Genomic DNA, 15,498 nt, shown 5'->3' on the forward strand with positions numbered 1-15,498 from the left:
GCCGCGCGCTCCCCGTCCCCGCCCCCCCTCCCTCCGCTGATTGGTCGGCACCTCCCGGCGGCGGGCTCTGATTGGGCGGCGTTGGCGCGCGAAGGGGTGCGCGGCGCCGGGAGCCGCACGCAGCGGGGGCAGGAAACAATAGACGGAGCCGCGGCCGGAGGGGTCGGAGCAGGGGCCGCAGCTACACCCCCCCCGCCTCGCTCTGCCCGCCCCGCCCCGCGCCCCGCGGCCGCGGCGCTCCCCCCGCCCCGCCATGGCGGACAAGGAAGGTAAAGGCTCCGTAGGGGCGGCGCGGCCTCTGCCGTGAGGCGCGGGGTGCCCCCCCCCCGCCCCGTTACGGCGTGAGGGGAGCGGGGCGGTGCCGCCAGGGGGCGCGCGGGGGCGGGGCCTGAGGGCCCCCACCCCCGGTCATGGCCGCCGCTGCCTCCTCGCGCCCGCCGCCCCAACCGGGGAGAGCGGCTCGGGCCGGGACCCTCTGCCCGCCCTCGTGCCCCCAGGAGGGGCTTTGTGAAGCTGGGAGGGCCGGGCCGTGCCCTGCCCTGCGAGGGGAGCGGGCAGACAAAGAGCTGGCACCGGCCGCTGCCGCCCGCCCTGAGGGTGCCCCGGTTCGGCGGGAGTGCCTCCGTTTCATGGGCGAGCTCCGGTTCCATGGGCGTGCCCCCGGTTCCATGGGGATGTCTCCTTTCCGAGGCTGAGCTCCCCCAGGTCTGCCCGTCGCCTTCTCCTCTGCACCGGAGGCTGGTGACAGATGGGCCGAGAAAGTGTTTGAGAGCGACAAGGCAGCAGAAGGAGCCTTGGGAAACTGGATTTTGGGAACAAGTAGTTCGAGGCTGCACCCAGACTGGTCTGTTATAAACAGCAGTTGCTGGATTTTTTGCCTTTAAACATCATTTCAAATCTGGGTTTTGCCTCCCTGTGCATTAAGTCTCACAATTTTAATGTGTTGCTCTAACAACATCATCATCATCATCAAATCATCCCAGAATGGATTGGGCTGGAAGGAACCTTAAACTCATCCCATTCCACCCCTGCCGTGGCAGGGTCACCTTCCAGTATCCCATGTTGCTCCAAGCCCTGTCCAGCCTGCCCTGGAATACTTCCAGGGATGAAATTTGACATAGTTAATATTAATTCCTAGCCATATATCCAGAAAAAAATTATGAGCATGTGCAACAGGGGGTTTTTTAACCATTTAGCAACTACTCCAATAGAGCAAATAGCAAACCAGGGTGTGATTGATGTACTTGACTATAATCCATTGCCTGCCCACAGTGCTGTGTAGGTCTGTAGATACATTTATAAATAATTAATTGTATGTATTTATTGAAAAAAAAAATATTTCAGCAGCCTTTGATGATGCAGTGGAAGAGCGTGTGATCAACGAGGAATATAAAATATGGAAAAAGAACACCCCCTTCCTGTACGATTTGGTGATGACTCATGCCCTGGAGTGGCCCAGCCTGACTGCTCAGTGGCTTCCTGATGTCACAAGGTAAAGGGATCCTTCTGTTCTCTTTCTAAAGCAGAATAAACAGCAAATCCAGGATTGTGCTGAGAGACTTTTAGGTTCAGATCGCAGAATCCCAAACTGGTTTGGGCAGGAAGGGACCTTAAAGCTCATCCAGGGGCACCTTCCACTATCCCAGGTTGCTCCAAGTCCTGTCCAACCTGGCCTTGGACTCTTCCAGGCATGTGGCAGCCACTTTCTCCTGTGCCAGGACCTCTCCATCCTCACAGAGATTTTGTGATCCCTGTTTTCTTTTCCCCTGCAGACCTGAAGGCAAAGATTTCAGCATCCACAGGTTGGTGCTGGGCACCCACACCTCAGATGAACAAAACCACCTGGTGATCGCCAGTGTGCAGCTGCCCAACGACGATGCCCAGTTTGATGCTTCCCACTATGACAGTGAGAAAGGAGGTAAGAGCTCAAAAAAAAGGGATTTTAACCATTTTCCCCTTCCTTTCTCAATAGAAAACTTGTCTTTCCCTAAAGTTCAGGCAGCAAAATTCAGATTTTACTTCTAAAAAAATTAGTTTCTAAACGGTGCCTTGTTAATAGACAAATACTCTGGTTTTTTTGAATGTGTTAATAATATAATGATGGAAACAAAAGGTGGGAGTTAATTGCAAAAATATTTATGTGGGAAAACTCCCCTGTTTCTCAGGAATTGCCCTTAAATCCCATGTACTGCTTTCAACTGGTATTTTTATTACCACATTTGTGAAGTCACACGAAAGATTTTTGCACAAACTCGTGTAAAAGAATATTTTTTTATATCAAGGGAATGTAACATTTCAAACTTTCCAAAATTCAGACTTTTTCAAACATTTCAAAATTTCTTCATTTGTCTGTGAGTTCTGCTGCCTGATTGCTGATTCACCCTCTGGGGTGAAATCCTGTTTTATTCCATGTATCAGACTTGAATTTGATGCTTTGTAACCTTTATGGCTGCCCCAAGTTAGACATTTCTCCTGTTTGCTTGGCTGAATCAGTCTTTCCACCTGGTGAAAGTCCTTAATGATCCAATGTTTGCTCTTCATTTTACAGGAAGTTTGGATTGTGCAATGAGTATTTTGATCTTTGGGCTTCTTGAAGTTATTTATGAACACAGGGTTATCTAATAAATACTTGTTTCTATTCTATTTTAGTATTTCTCGAAAAGATTTTAAATTCATTTTAAAATAATTTAAAACTCATTCTTTTCACCCAAATTTTGCAATTTCATGAACTATTAAGTTATTTTATATATAAAGATAAGGGAGCTTTAACAAGTTGTATCACAGTCCTAAAATTGCAATTTGTTTTTACCACAACTTTGTCCGTTCTGAGAGCTTGGTAGCAAAGCTTGAATCAACTCTTTGTCACTTGTTCTGAAACTGGCTTATTATTCACAACTGTTTTATTCCTAGAGTTTGGAGGCTTTGGCTCAGTAAGTGGAAAAATTGAAATTGAAATCAAGATAAACCACGAGGGAGAGGTGAACAGAGCCCGTTACATGCCCCAGAACCCCTGCATCATCGCCACCAAGACTCCCTCTAGCGATGTCCTGGTCTTTGATTACACCAAACACCCCTCCAAACCAGGTCTGTGCTTCTGTGAGCAGCCAGCTCATCCCCCAAAAAGAGATTAAAAGATGGTCTGGGTTGCCCCTTATTTGGGATTTTTGGGCCCAGTGGGTGTTTATTCATGAGGTTATTTTGTATGAAGTTTAAACACATGTATCCAAATGTAGCCTTGGAAAAGGAAACCTTTTCTTGCACTTCCTCTGCTTGTTTTGTCACCTCACTGTGAGGTATTTGAGGTGGTAGAAGGTGGATTTTTTGAAAAAAATGATTGAATTGGTGGGTAGCCGAGCTTTTCCCCTGATACCCCGCAAACATATTAAGTCATTTACCTATGAACTCATCAAGATTAAAGTAACTCCTTTTGCCACTTGTGGGGATGATCAGAAGTGCCTTCCTCGCTTTAAAAGTGCAGTTGGAGATGATGAGAAGAGGAAAAATATCCCACCTCACATTTCTGGGGGTTCAGGAGGAGCTTTTTGAGCAGTTTTTCATCAAGTTCATCAATCACACCCTGAAGTTTTTTGAACAATTTTGAGCAGTAACAGCTGAGCTGCTGTTCCTCCTTCCAGCTGGAACTCAGGCCAAAGTGTGGAGGTGGCTACTAGGTTAAAGTCAAGTCAAATAAACTTAATGCCAGGTATTCCAGGATGTGCTGGGAATGATTCCAGGCACTGGAATCCTTAACCTGCCTTGTTGCAGACCCTTCTGGGGAGTGCAACCCCGACCTGCGTCTCCGTGGGCACCAGAAGGAGGGATATGGACTGTCCTGGAACCCAAACCTCAGCGGGCATTTGCTGAGTGCTTCTGATGATCATGTGAGTACTTGGAGCACAGCTGGGGTGAGCCTGCACTTGCTGTGCCTTGGGAAGGACAAAAACATCCTGGGTTTGAGGGGGAGGAGAGAAAGAGAGTCTAAAGGTGTAATCTTTTTACATTTTTGCTGTTTTAAAGACAATTTGCTTGTGGGATATCAGTGCTGTTCCCAAAGAAGGTAAAGTGGTGGATGCCAAGACCATCTTCACAGGACACACAGCGGTGGTGGAAGATGTATCCTGGCACCTGCTCCATGAATCCCTGTTTGGATCTGTTGCTGATGATCAGAAGCTCATGATGTAAGTGGGGGAAATTCACAAATTGTTTCAGTCCCTCCAGCTTTCTCATCTCCATAATCAGTGAAATGGGATACAAACCTTTGTTAATTCCATGTTTTCCATTCCCAGCTGGGATACCCGGTCAAACAACACCTCCAAACCCAGTCATTCCGTGGATGCTCACACAGCTGAGGTGAACTGCCTCTCCTTCAACCCCTACAGTGAGTTTATCCTGGCCACAGGATCAGCTGATAAGGTACTTCTGCCTGGATTTTAGAATGTTCTTGCTCACTTTCTGGGGTGGATGCACATGCTGGTTACTTCAACAAAATATTTTTATATTTTTTTTTTCCTAGACTGTTGCTCTATGGGACTTGAGGAACCTTAAACTGAAGCTGCACTCATTTGAATCACATAAAGATGAAATATTTCAGGTATAAAAAAAAAAAGTCTTTATCTTTTATCCCCACATACTTAGTTCTACTCAGCAGCCTAGAAAAGAAAAGTAGTTTTTTCACAATGTTTTTGCACTTAAAACTCATATTCTGTTCTTTTATTTGTTTATACTTTTCTGGGTGGTGTTGTGGAGCCACAGAGCTCCAGTACAGAGAGTCAAGAAAAGGATCAGGGAAATGCTCTGGAGCTTTAACCACAGCAGAAGGATGAAATGGTAGCAGTGCAGGGTCCATTAAATTATTCATGGCAGCAGATTGAAGCAGGAGGCCCAGGGAAATGGCTGCAGTGTTTCCATCTCCTCAGCCTGGTCCTTCAGGAAGCTTTAACACTCTCTGACAAAAGATAATTGCTGATTTTGCTGCTGTAAATAGAGAATGTTCACATCGTGGGCAGCACCTGCTTAGCAGATTAAATATTTCCATCTCCAACTCACGCCTTAATCACAGCAAAAATATGTAGAGGTTTTTTTTTTTGTGGAGGGATTATCAGTTCAGACTGTGTTATGTCTAAATCAAATTACAGAATCCTGAAATACCATGTTAGTGTGCAGAATTCTGTGTTCCTTCCTAATCCTGTGATCCTATTATAAGTGGTGTGTTCTGGAGAGCTTTATCTCCAGCAGAAGCAATAAATGTGAGCTTTTGGGCAGTTAAGCTTAATTACAGTGATTTCTTTTCATGTGAGAGCTGTGCCTACTGCTAAAGGAATCCATGGGTTCTATTTGTGCAATTCTTATTAAGATAAGGAGCAGCCAATACCTTTGGGAGCTGTTTGCACTTGGAAACACGTGTGTTTGTTAGAGGAAAAGTTGCAGGTGTCACTTTTTTGCTGAAATGTCTTCTTTTTGTTTGTGAATATTCACATCTCTTCCTGTTTATCACTGTTATTTACACATATTTCTGTTGTTATCAATTTGAGTTCTTGTAGAGCTTTCAGGGTACAAAATGAAGTGTTGGGAATGTTACTTAAATCCCACTTTTAAATTTATTCCTGTCTGTAGGTTCAGTGGTCTCCCCATAATGAAACCATCCTGGCCTCCAGTGGCACAGACCGCAGGCTAAATGTTTGGGACTTGAGGTAAATCCAAAATTCCTCAAAATATTACTGATTAATTGTATCACACCTCAAAAAGAAAACCCCAAACCAACCCCCAACTTTTCTCTTCCTCCTTTTTTTTTTTTTTTTTTCAGTAAAATTGGAGAGGAGCAATCCCCTGAAGATGCTGAGGATGGTCCCCCAGAGCTGTTGGTGAGTTTTTTCACTCCCATTAATTATTTTCACCTATTACTCATCCTGCAGTGCAAATTTCAAACCATTCCACGTTTTGTTTCCCCAATCCTAGTTTATCCATGGTGGTCATACTGCAAAGATCTCAGATTTCTCCTGGAATCCCAATGAGCCCTGGGTCATTTGTTCTGTATCAGAAGATAATATCATGCAAGTCTGGCAAATGGTAAGTTGTGTTGAAATTCCTGGATTTCAGCATTCCTGCTTTTATTTACAGGCCTCAGAATTACCCAGTTTGTAGCACTGCTGAAATCTCAAAGGGGCACTGAAATCCCCTTTAGCTTTGGCCAGAGCAAAAAGGTTTCCAAACACTCAGGAGATGTTTTGTGTTTAAAAAAAAAAGAAAAAAGGAAATTTTTCCCCTTCTGTGTTTGAATGAAAACAGTGTGTGAGAAGCAAGGATGAAATTGAAGTTTCTGTATTATTGTCTTAAAGAATATTTGAGATTTCATTCTCCAAAGATGAAAAGGGTGCTGGTGAACAGGAATGGTTTGCTGGCCCCTACATTCCCAGCTGTTGAAGGTTTTGGAAACCAATCTTGACCTTCAACAAGACCATTTTCCCAGTTGTTTGTTTGGGGTTTTTTTATCTCTAAATTTTGTTCTTGGCAGTTTTCTGTGTAGTTCTTTTAGAAAGTGCTGCTGAGTAGAGGATCAACAAAATAAATACTTGAAACACTTTTATAAGTCTTGCAGTGGACTCTCCTTTAGCAGATTCCTTGTTACAGGACGTTTTTTAAGACCTGGATTTATGGATAAGGTTGTTTGTGTTACTGCTTTAATGTTAATGAGACCAGGGATGGGTGATCCATATCTGCAAATAAAAAATGACCAGAACTTTCAGGGGATGGAATCCTGTCCAGAGGGGTTGGAAATGTTCCCTCAGTGTCTCCATCCCTGTCTTGCAGGCAGAGAACATCTACAACGATGAAGATCCCGAAGGAAGCGTGGATCCAGAAGGTCAAGGATCCTAGATGACAACTTCTCCCCGTTTTTAGTCTTTTCCTTCTCTTCCCTCTCAGCCCTGATATTGACTTAACACTGGTTTTGAGACACACGTAGACTTTGTGTTCAGCCATCCTCCTGTAGATTCCCATCACAGGCTTTTCCACCCACACACTGAGAGCCCACCACCCAAAAAAAAAGGGCTCAGCCCCCTCAGCCAGGTCCCTGCTGTGGCTCCTTGACCAGAATTCCTACAGCAGCTTCCTTTATTAGTCTGGCTGTCCCTTTTTTAACTACCTTCATCACACAGCAAGTTTGGGATTAGTTCTTTTTTCTCTCTCTCTCTTTTGCTTGCTCCAGCCACAGGCTTTTGCCTAATTTAAACAAAAGTTATATTGGCAGAGCTGCCCGAGTGGGCTTGAGCCAACAGAGATGATCCAAGTGTTAATCTCCTGACAGCTCAGAAATGGTGTGGAAGGTCTTGTCCTCCTCAGTACAACTCAGAAGCCTTGGAATTCCTTTAGTTATCTGTACCTTGTGGCTTTTTCTGCCTTTGCAGATACAAGACTTGCAAGTTCTGACTTGAACTGAAATTTCTCTCTTTTTTTTTTTTAATTTTTTTTTGGTCTCTCCTGGCAATTCTGGGTTTTTCATTCCTTCCTTCCTTCCTTTCCCTTTCCTCTCTCCTGCTGGGTGCCAGCGGTTTGGATTTGTTAGCTATTCCTGCAGAGCCTCCTTCACCTCCCATGTTTTTTGCTCTATTGTGTGTTTCTTGAGCTGTGTTTTCACATAATGTTTCTTTCCTTTCTGTGAAATGGTTTTTAAAACTTGGGGGAGCCCTCAAGTTGTAAAAGGTGTTTGTTTGTACCAACGGATGACCCCGGTGCCCTCAACAGCCTTGGCAGCTGGTGGAAAACAAATGAAATGTTTATGAACTACATTTTTTAGGAGTTTAGTCCTTGGCCACAAGGTCCTGCACGTCTTCCACTCGGGTGTCCAGTGCCACCAGCAGCCTCTTACTCGCCATCTCCTCATGACTAATTATGTGTAAGTCCTTCAGTTGGAATAAAGTTTTTCTACGTAAATGCTGCAAAGTTTGGGGAGTTCTGTGCTGTTTCTGCATTTAGTGCTTTGTTGAGGGTATTTTCAGAATGTGGTCTCTACCTATGTGTGTCCGTAAGGGTGCTGGTAGAGATATTTTTTTGTTTTTAAGACATCAAATTGGATATTTCTTCTCATTTCTGCTGCTTTGTGAAATAAATTAATGAGCACTTGAACCCCCAAGCAGCCACCAACTCACTGAATTGTTCTTCCTCTTAAGCCTTGCTGCTGTCTGCATTTTAACTCTGCCTTTAGCCCTTTCCAGAGTTGTTTTTTGTTATCCTGCAGCATGAATTTGATACAAACACCTCAGTTTGACAGACAAATTTGGGCTTTTGTGACGCAGCTCTGAGAGTGAAAAGGCTCCTTAAACTCTGACCTTTTATTTTCAGTGTGAGACTCGATATGAAGTAGAAACCTCTTCCCCACCACCTCATTTCTGTGGAGCACGTCCCAGTACAGCAGAAACTCTTGAAATACAAAAGAAAATCCTCTTCAAAGGAGAAAGCTTCTCTTGCATGTAAACTTTAAAAGTCAACCCCCCACCTAACACTGGCTTCCATAACTTTCTGTGCAGGCTTAAACAATCTGGAGCAAGATAACATTTTCCCAAACACAGCAAAACATCCATCAGTTATTCCTCATCCATATCCATTGTTCAGTACAAAGATTGTTTGCTCTGCTCCTCTGGGGAAAAGCAATTTTTACTACAAGAACAGCAGCAGAACCTGGGGAAATACCCAGGGATTGTCTGGTATTCCCAGCTCCGGGCAGCTGCTGCACATCAGGCAGGGTAAAGCAGCATGAGGAGACATCCCTTGTATCCTCTGTCCATGGGTTTTTGCTACAAAGAGGAAAAGTCCATGGTTCTAACAGTCCTGCTCTGCTTTTTCCTCTGATTTGCAGAGGTGGCCGTAGATTTCTAAGCAGCTCCTGTGAGGGGAGAAAGGAGATTTAGCCTATGGAATATTTACATCAATGCTTTGGCTGGAGAAAAGAGGAAAAGAAGCTATTTTCATAGTATGGAAGAAAAAGGAATTGGGAAACACTTCAAGAGGCTCAATCCACGGTCTTGAGAGTGTGGGGGCCCAGCCCAGGCCTTCCAGAGCCCTTGGCAAACAGGATTTAACAGAAGGGAATGTCATTTTTTGTGGGAGTTATGGAAAAGGCAGCTCAGACTTGCACTTGGAGCTTCCTGCAGCAAATGTGACAGCTCATTTAAAGGTGTCACTTCCAGGGCTGGCCATTTGTAGATTCCAGGAGTTAAGAGACTCTGCTGTATTTGGGATTAAAAAATGTTGGGCTGTGATTTAGGAGAACTCCAGGCTGCAAGGACAGGGCTGAATCCTAAATGCAGTTTGTCCCCTTGGGAATGGCTGGTGACAGCCCAGGCTGAGAGAGCTCATCCCTGTGCTTGGATAAAAAAACTCTTTGGGGTAGGGAATGTCCTCCTGTGGTGTGTTTGGATGAAGAGGTTTGGGTGGAGAAGGGGAAAAAGGGATATTAAAGGAGTAGTGAGGCTGCAGAAAATGGTTAGGAACGGCTCCAGCTGAGGCTGGAATAACACAACAGCTCCAGCTTGGGTGAATAAAACAACCCACAAGCTCAGGGACATTTTCTGGAGCTTTAGAAATTCATGTGCAATGAGGACCTGACTGAAACCAGGAGAGGACAGCTCCAGCAGCTTCCCAAAGCCAAACCTCAGCTCCTTTCCACATCTCCCTAAGGAAACCACCACTTAAGTTGCCACACCTGCTTCTTGGGAAGCCACTCCTCTCCTCTGCAGGAGTTTCCAGCAAATCCCTCTGCTATTGGGTAAAGGAGCTGGAATTCCTGCCCCAGCAGCCCCACTGGGGAGCAGGAGGAAAAGTCTGTGCTGTCCCCCAGCTGTGTGACCCCACTCTGGACTCTTCCCCACCATCCCTTTCCTCCTCCCAGCCCCTCTGCCCCGCAGGGACGAGACCCAAACGCACTTGTAGATGGAGAGCTCCCGATGGAGGCTGGTCCTGAGCTCCTCCAGCTCCTGGTTCTTGCGCTGCTGGAGCTGGACCCCGTTCTTGAGCTCCTTCAGCCTGTCCTCCAGCTCCTCCACCTGCTCCTGGGGGGAGAAAATGAGTGGGTGAGCTGAGGGAGGAGCAGCAGTGCTCCACTCACTTTCCTTCCTGCACAGCCGGGCTGCCCCTGCCCCACCGCCCTCTTTAAAAACCTCTGCAAAAAAAGCTTTGTTTTAATACAAAGGTGGGAATTTGGGCTGGGCTATATTTTGTCCTTAGCTGTCCAAGCTCCTGGCTGCTCGGTTTTGTCCCCTAAACAACTTTGTGTGTGTTTTGAGAAGCTGCCAGAGCTGTATAAATCTGTGAGTCAGAAGGAGATAAATAAAGAATTTGGGAAAAGGACAATGTGAAGGCACACAAGGGATCCAAGGGACCCTGAAAATCCAGGACAAGCCATGGTGCTGGTGCTTCTGATCCCCATCCCAGCAGGGAGGAGCCGTGATGGAAGGGGAATGGCAGTTTCCAGAAACCACTGCGAGCCGAGAACAGAGAGCGTTGAAAGGGGGGAGATTAATTGTGGAGCCTCTTTGCCAAGTGTGCTCTTGGAGATATTGAATTGCTTTGTCCCTCAGGCCGAGGGGATGCCTGGATCAGCCAGAAATAACCCTCCCAGGAGGCAGCCTGGCCCTGGGGCTGTGGGGACATGGCTGAGACCCTTCCCCACCAGGAGAGGGATTTGAAAGAAAAGCCACCTGTATTTAAAAGTGGCTTTTCCAAGCGTCTTGGCTCAGTGCTGTGCTCGGAGGAGCTGTGGGGAGTGTATGGTGCTCAACAGCATCGCTGAGCTTTGGGAAGGAAATCCCCATCCCTTCCACCTCATCCCTGCAGCCATTTCTGAGGGGCCAAAACCAAGTGAATATATCCAGGAGAAAGCAGTTTTCCAAGCTGGGTGAAGCCCCAAGCTTCCCCACCACAGGTTTGCCCTAAGCCTGCTGTTTCACCTGGCCCGTGCCAGGGTGGGGGGTGATTTTGATTCCAACCAGATGTTCCACATCCTCCCCATCCTCATCCACCCCGCTCCTTCCCTGGGCCCTACAAGCAAATCCTGCAGCATCCTCATTTCCCTAGATGCAAAGCTCGACTCCCATCCTCAGAAAAGGATGGAGCAGTGTCCTTTGGGGCACATACCCGGTACTGCCCGACCTCCTCATCCCTTTTTTGCTTGACCAGGACAATCTGCTCCTCCAGGCTGCGGTTCTGCAGCCTCAGCCGGCTGACCTCGCCCTGCAAGGGCCTCAGGGCTTCCTTCATGCCCTGGATCTCTCCCTGCATCTCCTGCAGCGCCTTGGCCCCGGCCTCGCGCCGCTCCAGCAGCCGCAGCAGCTGGGGCTCGTAGTGCTCCTCCAGCCCCCGCCGGCTCTCTGCCACGAAGCTCTCGAACTCCACGGAAAGCCGGCGGCTCTCCTGGAGGTACAGGTTGTCCTGCCGGCAGGGTGGAGCCTCCAGGCGCTGCCTCAGGACTTCCTTCTCCTTCTCGCAGGTCTCCTTCAGCTGGGACAGCTCCCCCGAGAGCTGCCCGGCCTGGCTCTCCAGCTCGCCCTGGTAGACGGCGTGCTGGGAGAGGTCGTGCCGGCGGCTCTCCAGCTGGTACTGACAGGCCACGCATTCCTTGGTCACCTTGAAGAGTTTCTGCTTGATCTGCCGAATCTCATCCCGCAGGTTGTCCCTCTCCAGCTCCACCTTGGCCAGCAGCCTGCAGGCTGCCTGGATCTCCTCGTGGGCATGGCGGATCTCCTGCAGCGCCGGCTCGCGGAGCTGGGCCAGCTCGGCGATCAGGCTGTCCCTCTCCCTCTCCAGCTGTTCCACGATCTCAATGCACTCCTGGAAATAATTCCCCAGCTCTTCCAGGGTCAGGCACTGGTGCTCTGTGGCATTGGCATCCAGAGGGCCGCCTGCTCCCTCTGTGTCCATATCCAGCGGGACCCCTGCCCCATCTGCATTGTCTGGGATCCCTGCCCTGTCTGTGTCCATGGCCAGTGGGATCCCTGTCCCACCTTCATCCACGTCCAGCGGGACTCCTGCTGCACCCACATCTGCTGGGATCCCTGTCCCACGTGCATCCACCTCCAGTGGAATCTCTACTCCATCTGCATCCATGTCCAGTGGGATCCCTGTCCCACCTGCATCCACATCCAGTGGGACTCCTGCCCCATCCTCATCCAGCTGGGTCCTTGGTGTGTTTATCTCCAAGCAAGGATCCCTGCTGGCATCCTGCAGATCCCGGCTGGAGTCTGGGCTGCTCCTGTGCAGTGGTTTAGATCTGTTCCCCACTGGCTCCGATGGGGTGTGAAGACATTCTGGGTGTGGAGCAGCTCCTTCAGCTGCTCCCTGTGGGGCTGGGGATGCTCCGGCTTCATCCAGCTGCAGCTCTGGAGGGGGCTCAGGCTGTGCCATCAGGTCCCTGGGAAGGAGAGGGGATGTGAACCAGAGCAATGAGTGTAACAGGACCTTTCCTCCCCACCCAGTGAGACCCCAGAGCCAGGGGAGTCCTGCTATGGCCCTGCTGCTGTGACCACCCCCATGTCACCCACAGGGCTGGGCTCAACCCTCTGGGGACAACTTGGGTCCAGACTGTCCGAAATAAAGAAAGAAAACCCTATTAAAACCCTATTAAAGTATCTGACTGCCATGGAGGAAGAGTGAGGGATGCAAACCCAGACCCCAAACCCAAGAGCTGCTCCGGTTGTTAGGGCCAACCTCCCCAGTGGCACCGACCTGACCCGTGCGAGCACTCCCTGGAAAACTTGCCGGGATTTTAGCGGTGTGGCATAACCTCACGACAAGGGAATGCACGGCTGGAAGCACAGGCAGGCTCCGGGATGACTGAGACGGAGCGAACCTCACACGCAGAGCCCCGGGCAAGCGGCAGCGTCTGCAGCAGGAGCCGGCGAGCTCCGAGCTTTGCAGAGTCATTCGATCCCGGCATTGTCCCCAGCCACGGCACCTGCAGCTGCCACCACCAAACCCTCGCTCTCGCATTCTCCCGGCTGCTCTTTGAGGTAGGATGGAGAACACAACGCTGGGGGACGAGCCGGGGTTTTTGCTGCTGCTGCGAGGAGCCGGTGGGATCGGTGGGAGGATGCTCTCACCTCTCGGCCACGCCGCTGAGCTCATGTCTAGTCATTCCCTAAGCAATGAGCACAGGCTGGCACTCACAGGCAGCCCTGGGCTGGGAGCAGCGGCTTTGAGCAAAGAACTGATTTTCCCCGATACTTTCTCTCCTAATAAGGCAGTTTTCGGCACTGCTGACACATCGCAGCCTCGGACTCAACGGCCGGCGGCAGGAGAAGGGGCAGCCCCTGGAAAGGTGGGAAAAGGGCCCCTCTGCCCCTTTTTTCCTTGCCCTCCCCGCTGCCAGTGCTTGTTTTTCAAAGTTCTTGGATCCGCTTTGCACGGGCAGGACGGGAGGGCGCCGTCCTGCCCTCCCAGCGGAGCGGGGGGGCTCTCCCACCCACCACCCCTCATCCCAGCGCCCCCCAGAAGTCTTGAGTGTCCCAGAGGGACCTTCCCCCACCTTCCTGATCATTCCTGAGGAATCCTGAACCTCAGATCCCCCCCCACCCCATCCCTGCCCCCTCTCCTGCTCCACGAGCCCACCTCACCGAGGATCCCGCACCCACGGGACCCCCCCGGAGGACCCCGGCCACCTCCTGCTCAGCCCTGCTGGCCCGGGTGGGCTCTTACCTTCGTCCCCTGGAGCCCAGCGCTGCCGGCTCTGCGCTGCACATGGGCTTAGCATGGGGCGGAGAGGGGTTATTAATAAACAGGGCTGGAAATCAGACTCTCCGGAGCAGCCGCTTCCCCCGGCCACCGCCTGCAGTGCCAGCTGCGGGCGCTGCCTTCCTCCGCCCCGGGGAGGAGGAGGAGGAGGAGGAGGGCGGGGAAGGCCCGGCTGTCTGCATCCCTGGCAGAGGCAGCCGCAGGGACAGGCTGCAGCCAGCCCGCATCCCCGGGGAGCAGCCCTGGCAGCCCCCATCCCGCCCCGGCTGTTCCCAGCCCTGATTTATGGGCGAGCTTGGTTTTGCGGCCCCTTCCCCTGCCACTGGTGGCTCCTTCCCTGGATCCGCAGGTGCCACTGGTGGCTCCTTCCCTGGATCTGCAGGTGCCCATCCCACCGAGGTCCCGGTCAGGGCTGGGATGGGGTTAATGGGGTGCCTCGGTGGGGTTGGGCTGTGCTGGGAGGGGAAACGCCAGAGGATGCAGCTCGTGGTCCCCAAATACCACTGGTTCATCCCGAGGATGGAATGGGATTTGTGAGGGTGCTGGCAGCACAGTGCTGCTCTCCCCGGGTATCGATTATCGACGGATTAAATACCAATATCTCGGGGTCCTTTCTACGCCCCACAAACCCCAGAAATGGCAGAGCACAGCCTCTGCTTCCTCTTCCGCCCATAACCAATCCCTGCCACCCTGTTCTCTCTGTTTTGGGGGTGGGGAAGGTGGCGTTTCTCTCTGCAAAGCCCCGTGGTGGTCACGGTCACACTCCTGGGTGTCCAACAGCGACACTGCCCTCACCCACTTGGTTTCCCACCTCTGTCCACCCGCGGCTCGTCCCTCCCATGGTGCCCATCCGCATTCTCCCCACTCCGTGGATCCCAAACCCACATTTTGTCCGTCATACCACCAACAAATATTTATACAAAATTCCAATTTTAGCTATATTTTTCCACTTGGGCATGGGTGCACCATCCCGGGGTGATGCCCCCCGAGCCTACCTCTGCCTGCTCTGGCTCCTGCCGTGCTCAGGAAGTCGGCACTCGCCTCTAAGGAAGTCTCTGGTTTACGTGCCCCAAAAGCACCCAGCAGCGCACACCACAGCCTGCGACATCGCCCGCTGCCACCCCGTCACTGTCACCGCCACCTTGCCCATGGCTCGCTGGCCACGGGGTTGCAGAAATCAAGATTAAAATAACAACTCTGGTCCATCCTTCGGGAACAGAGCTTTAAAAGGAAAAGGGAGATTTGAGTGGGGTTTTTTTTCTCTTTTTTTGGATCCCGTTGCTTTTTTTTCAGCGCGACACACCTTCTTTTTCTCTCTCTTTTTCCATGAAGCGCCTCTATTTTTGACTCAATCGGAGAGGAATGCTATTAATTCGCACAAGTTGGGTGTATAAATATCTATCTAGAGCTGCAACTGCCAAGGGGAGAAACCTACGGATGGCACGGGCTGGGTCCAACAACCTTTGTAGGGCCTGGAGGGGACAATGCCAGCGGGCCGGGGTTTATCTGAGGAGCTGCCAAGGGCAGGGTGGGGAGTGAGGAGGTTCAGCTGTTCACCGCTCCGTAAGTGGATACCCCGGCCCAGGCCCCGGCACGGGGATGTTTTGTGGATATAACCAGGCAACAGCCGGCTCCGGTGTCCCCCGGCCGGCCGCGGGCACGGCTGGGGCCGGGCGGTGCGGGGAGACACCGCCGGCAGCGAACAACGTGGACTTTGCTCCGGTAAACAGAGCTGGAGGGGTGTTACCGGCGCTGCCAGCAGCGGGGAAAAAGGCAGGA

The 15,498-nt window shown here is 50.6% G+C and overlaps 2 protein-coding genes and 1 long non-coding RNA gene across 6 annotated transcripts; 2 read left to right on the forward strand and 1 right to left on the reverse strand.

The window, feature by feature from the left end:
• Positions 1–189: 189 nt before the first annotated feature.
• On the forward strand, positions 190–7,938 carry RBBP4 (RB binding protein 4, chromatin remodeling factor). 2 transcript variants are annotated; one of them, XM_005529751.2, is made up of 12 exons: positions 190–269; positions 1,345–1,492; positions 1,773–1,918; positions 2,911–3,084; positions 3,766–3,881; positions 4,018–4,178; positions 4,287–4,413; positions 4,514–4,591; positions 5,614–5,690; positions 5,804–5,861; positions 5,956–6,066; positions 6,808–7,938. In XM_005529751.2, exons 1-12 carry the CDS (start codon positions 254–256, stop codon positions 6,871–6,873), a joined length of 1,278 nt encoding a protein of 425 aa, XP_005529808.1. In that variant the 5' UTR covers positions 190–253; the 3' UTR covers positions 6,874–7,938. The 2 variants fall into 2 exon arrangements, with proteins under 2 accessions (XP_005529808.1, XP_005529809.1); XM_005529752.2 differs by having other exon boundaries at positions 1,348–1,492.
• A 374-nt stretch (positions 7,939–8,312) lies between these two features.
• Positions 8,313–14,866, reverse strand: SYNC (syncoilin, intermediate filament protein). Of its 3 annotated transcripts, none has more exons than XM_014258472.2 (4): positions 14,715–14,866; positions 11,128–12,400; positions 9,919–10,043; positions 8,313–8,878 (listed from the first exon to the last, which is right to left on the reverse strand). In XM_014258472.2, the coding sequence occupies exons 2-4, from the start codon at positions 12,391–12,393 to the stop codon at positions 8,815–8,817; spliced, it is 1,455 nt and encodes a 484-aa protein (XP_014113947.2). In that variant the 5' UTR covers positions 12,394–12,400; positions 14,715–14,866; the 3' UTR covers positions 8,313–8,814. The 3 variants fall into 3 exon arrangements, with proteins under 3 accessions (XP_014113947.2, XP_005529879.3, XP_087923586.1); XM_005529822.3 differs by lacking the exon at positions 14,715–14,866 and adding an exon at positions 13,684–13,826; XM_088067460.1 differs by lacking the exon at positions 14,715–14,866 and adding an exon at positions 12,715–12,817.
• Positions 12,870–14,733, forward strand: LOC102114136 (uncharacterized). Its single transcript, XR_001331927.2, has 3 exons — positions 12,870–12,998; positions 13,229–13,306; positions 14,656–14,733. It is a non-coding gene; the product is annotated as an uncharacterized LOC102114136 (long non-coding RNA).
• Positions 14,867–15,498: the final 632 nt, after the last annotated feature.

The sequence above is a fragment of the Pseudopodoces humilis genome, chromosome 27, assembly GCF_049639895.1.
Source record: "Pseudopodoces humilis isolate 2021_Gansu_Grassland_sample_001 chromosome 27, ASM4963989v1, whole genome shotgun sequence".
NCBI lineage: Eukaryota > Metazoa > Chordata > Aves > Passeriformes > Paridae > Pseudopodoces > Pseudopodoces humilis.

Coding starts and splice junctions, on each gene's coding strand:
- SYNC (XM_005529822.3), bottom strand. CDS start 13,727: ATGTGCAGCGCAGAGCCGGCAGCGCTGGGCTCCAGGGGACGAAG. Junction 12,401..13,683: donor CTGGGCTCCAGGGGACGAAG/GTAAGAGCCCAC, acceptor TCTCCTTCCCAG/GGACCTGATGGCACAGCCTG. Junction 10,044..11,127: donor AGGAGGTCGGGCAGTACCGG/GTATGTGCCCCA, acceptor TTCTCCCCCCAG/GAGCAGGTGGAGGAGCTGGA.
- RBBP4 (XM_005529751.2), top strand. Junction 4,179..4,286: donor GATGATCAGAAGCTCATGAT/GTAAGTGGGGGA, acceptor TTCCATTCCCAG/CTGGGATACCCGGTCAAACA. Junction 6,067..6,807: donor TCATGCAAGTCTGGCAAATG/GTAAGTTGTGTT, acceptor CCTGTCTTGCAG/GCAGAGAACATCTACAACGA.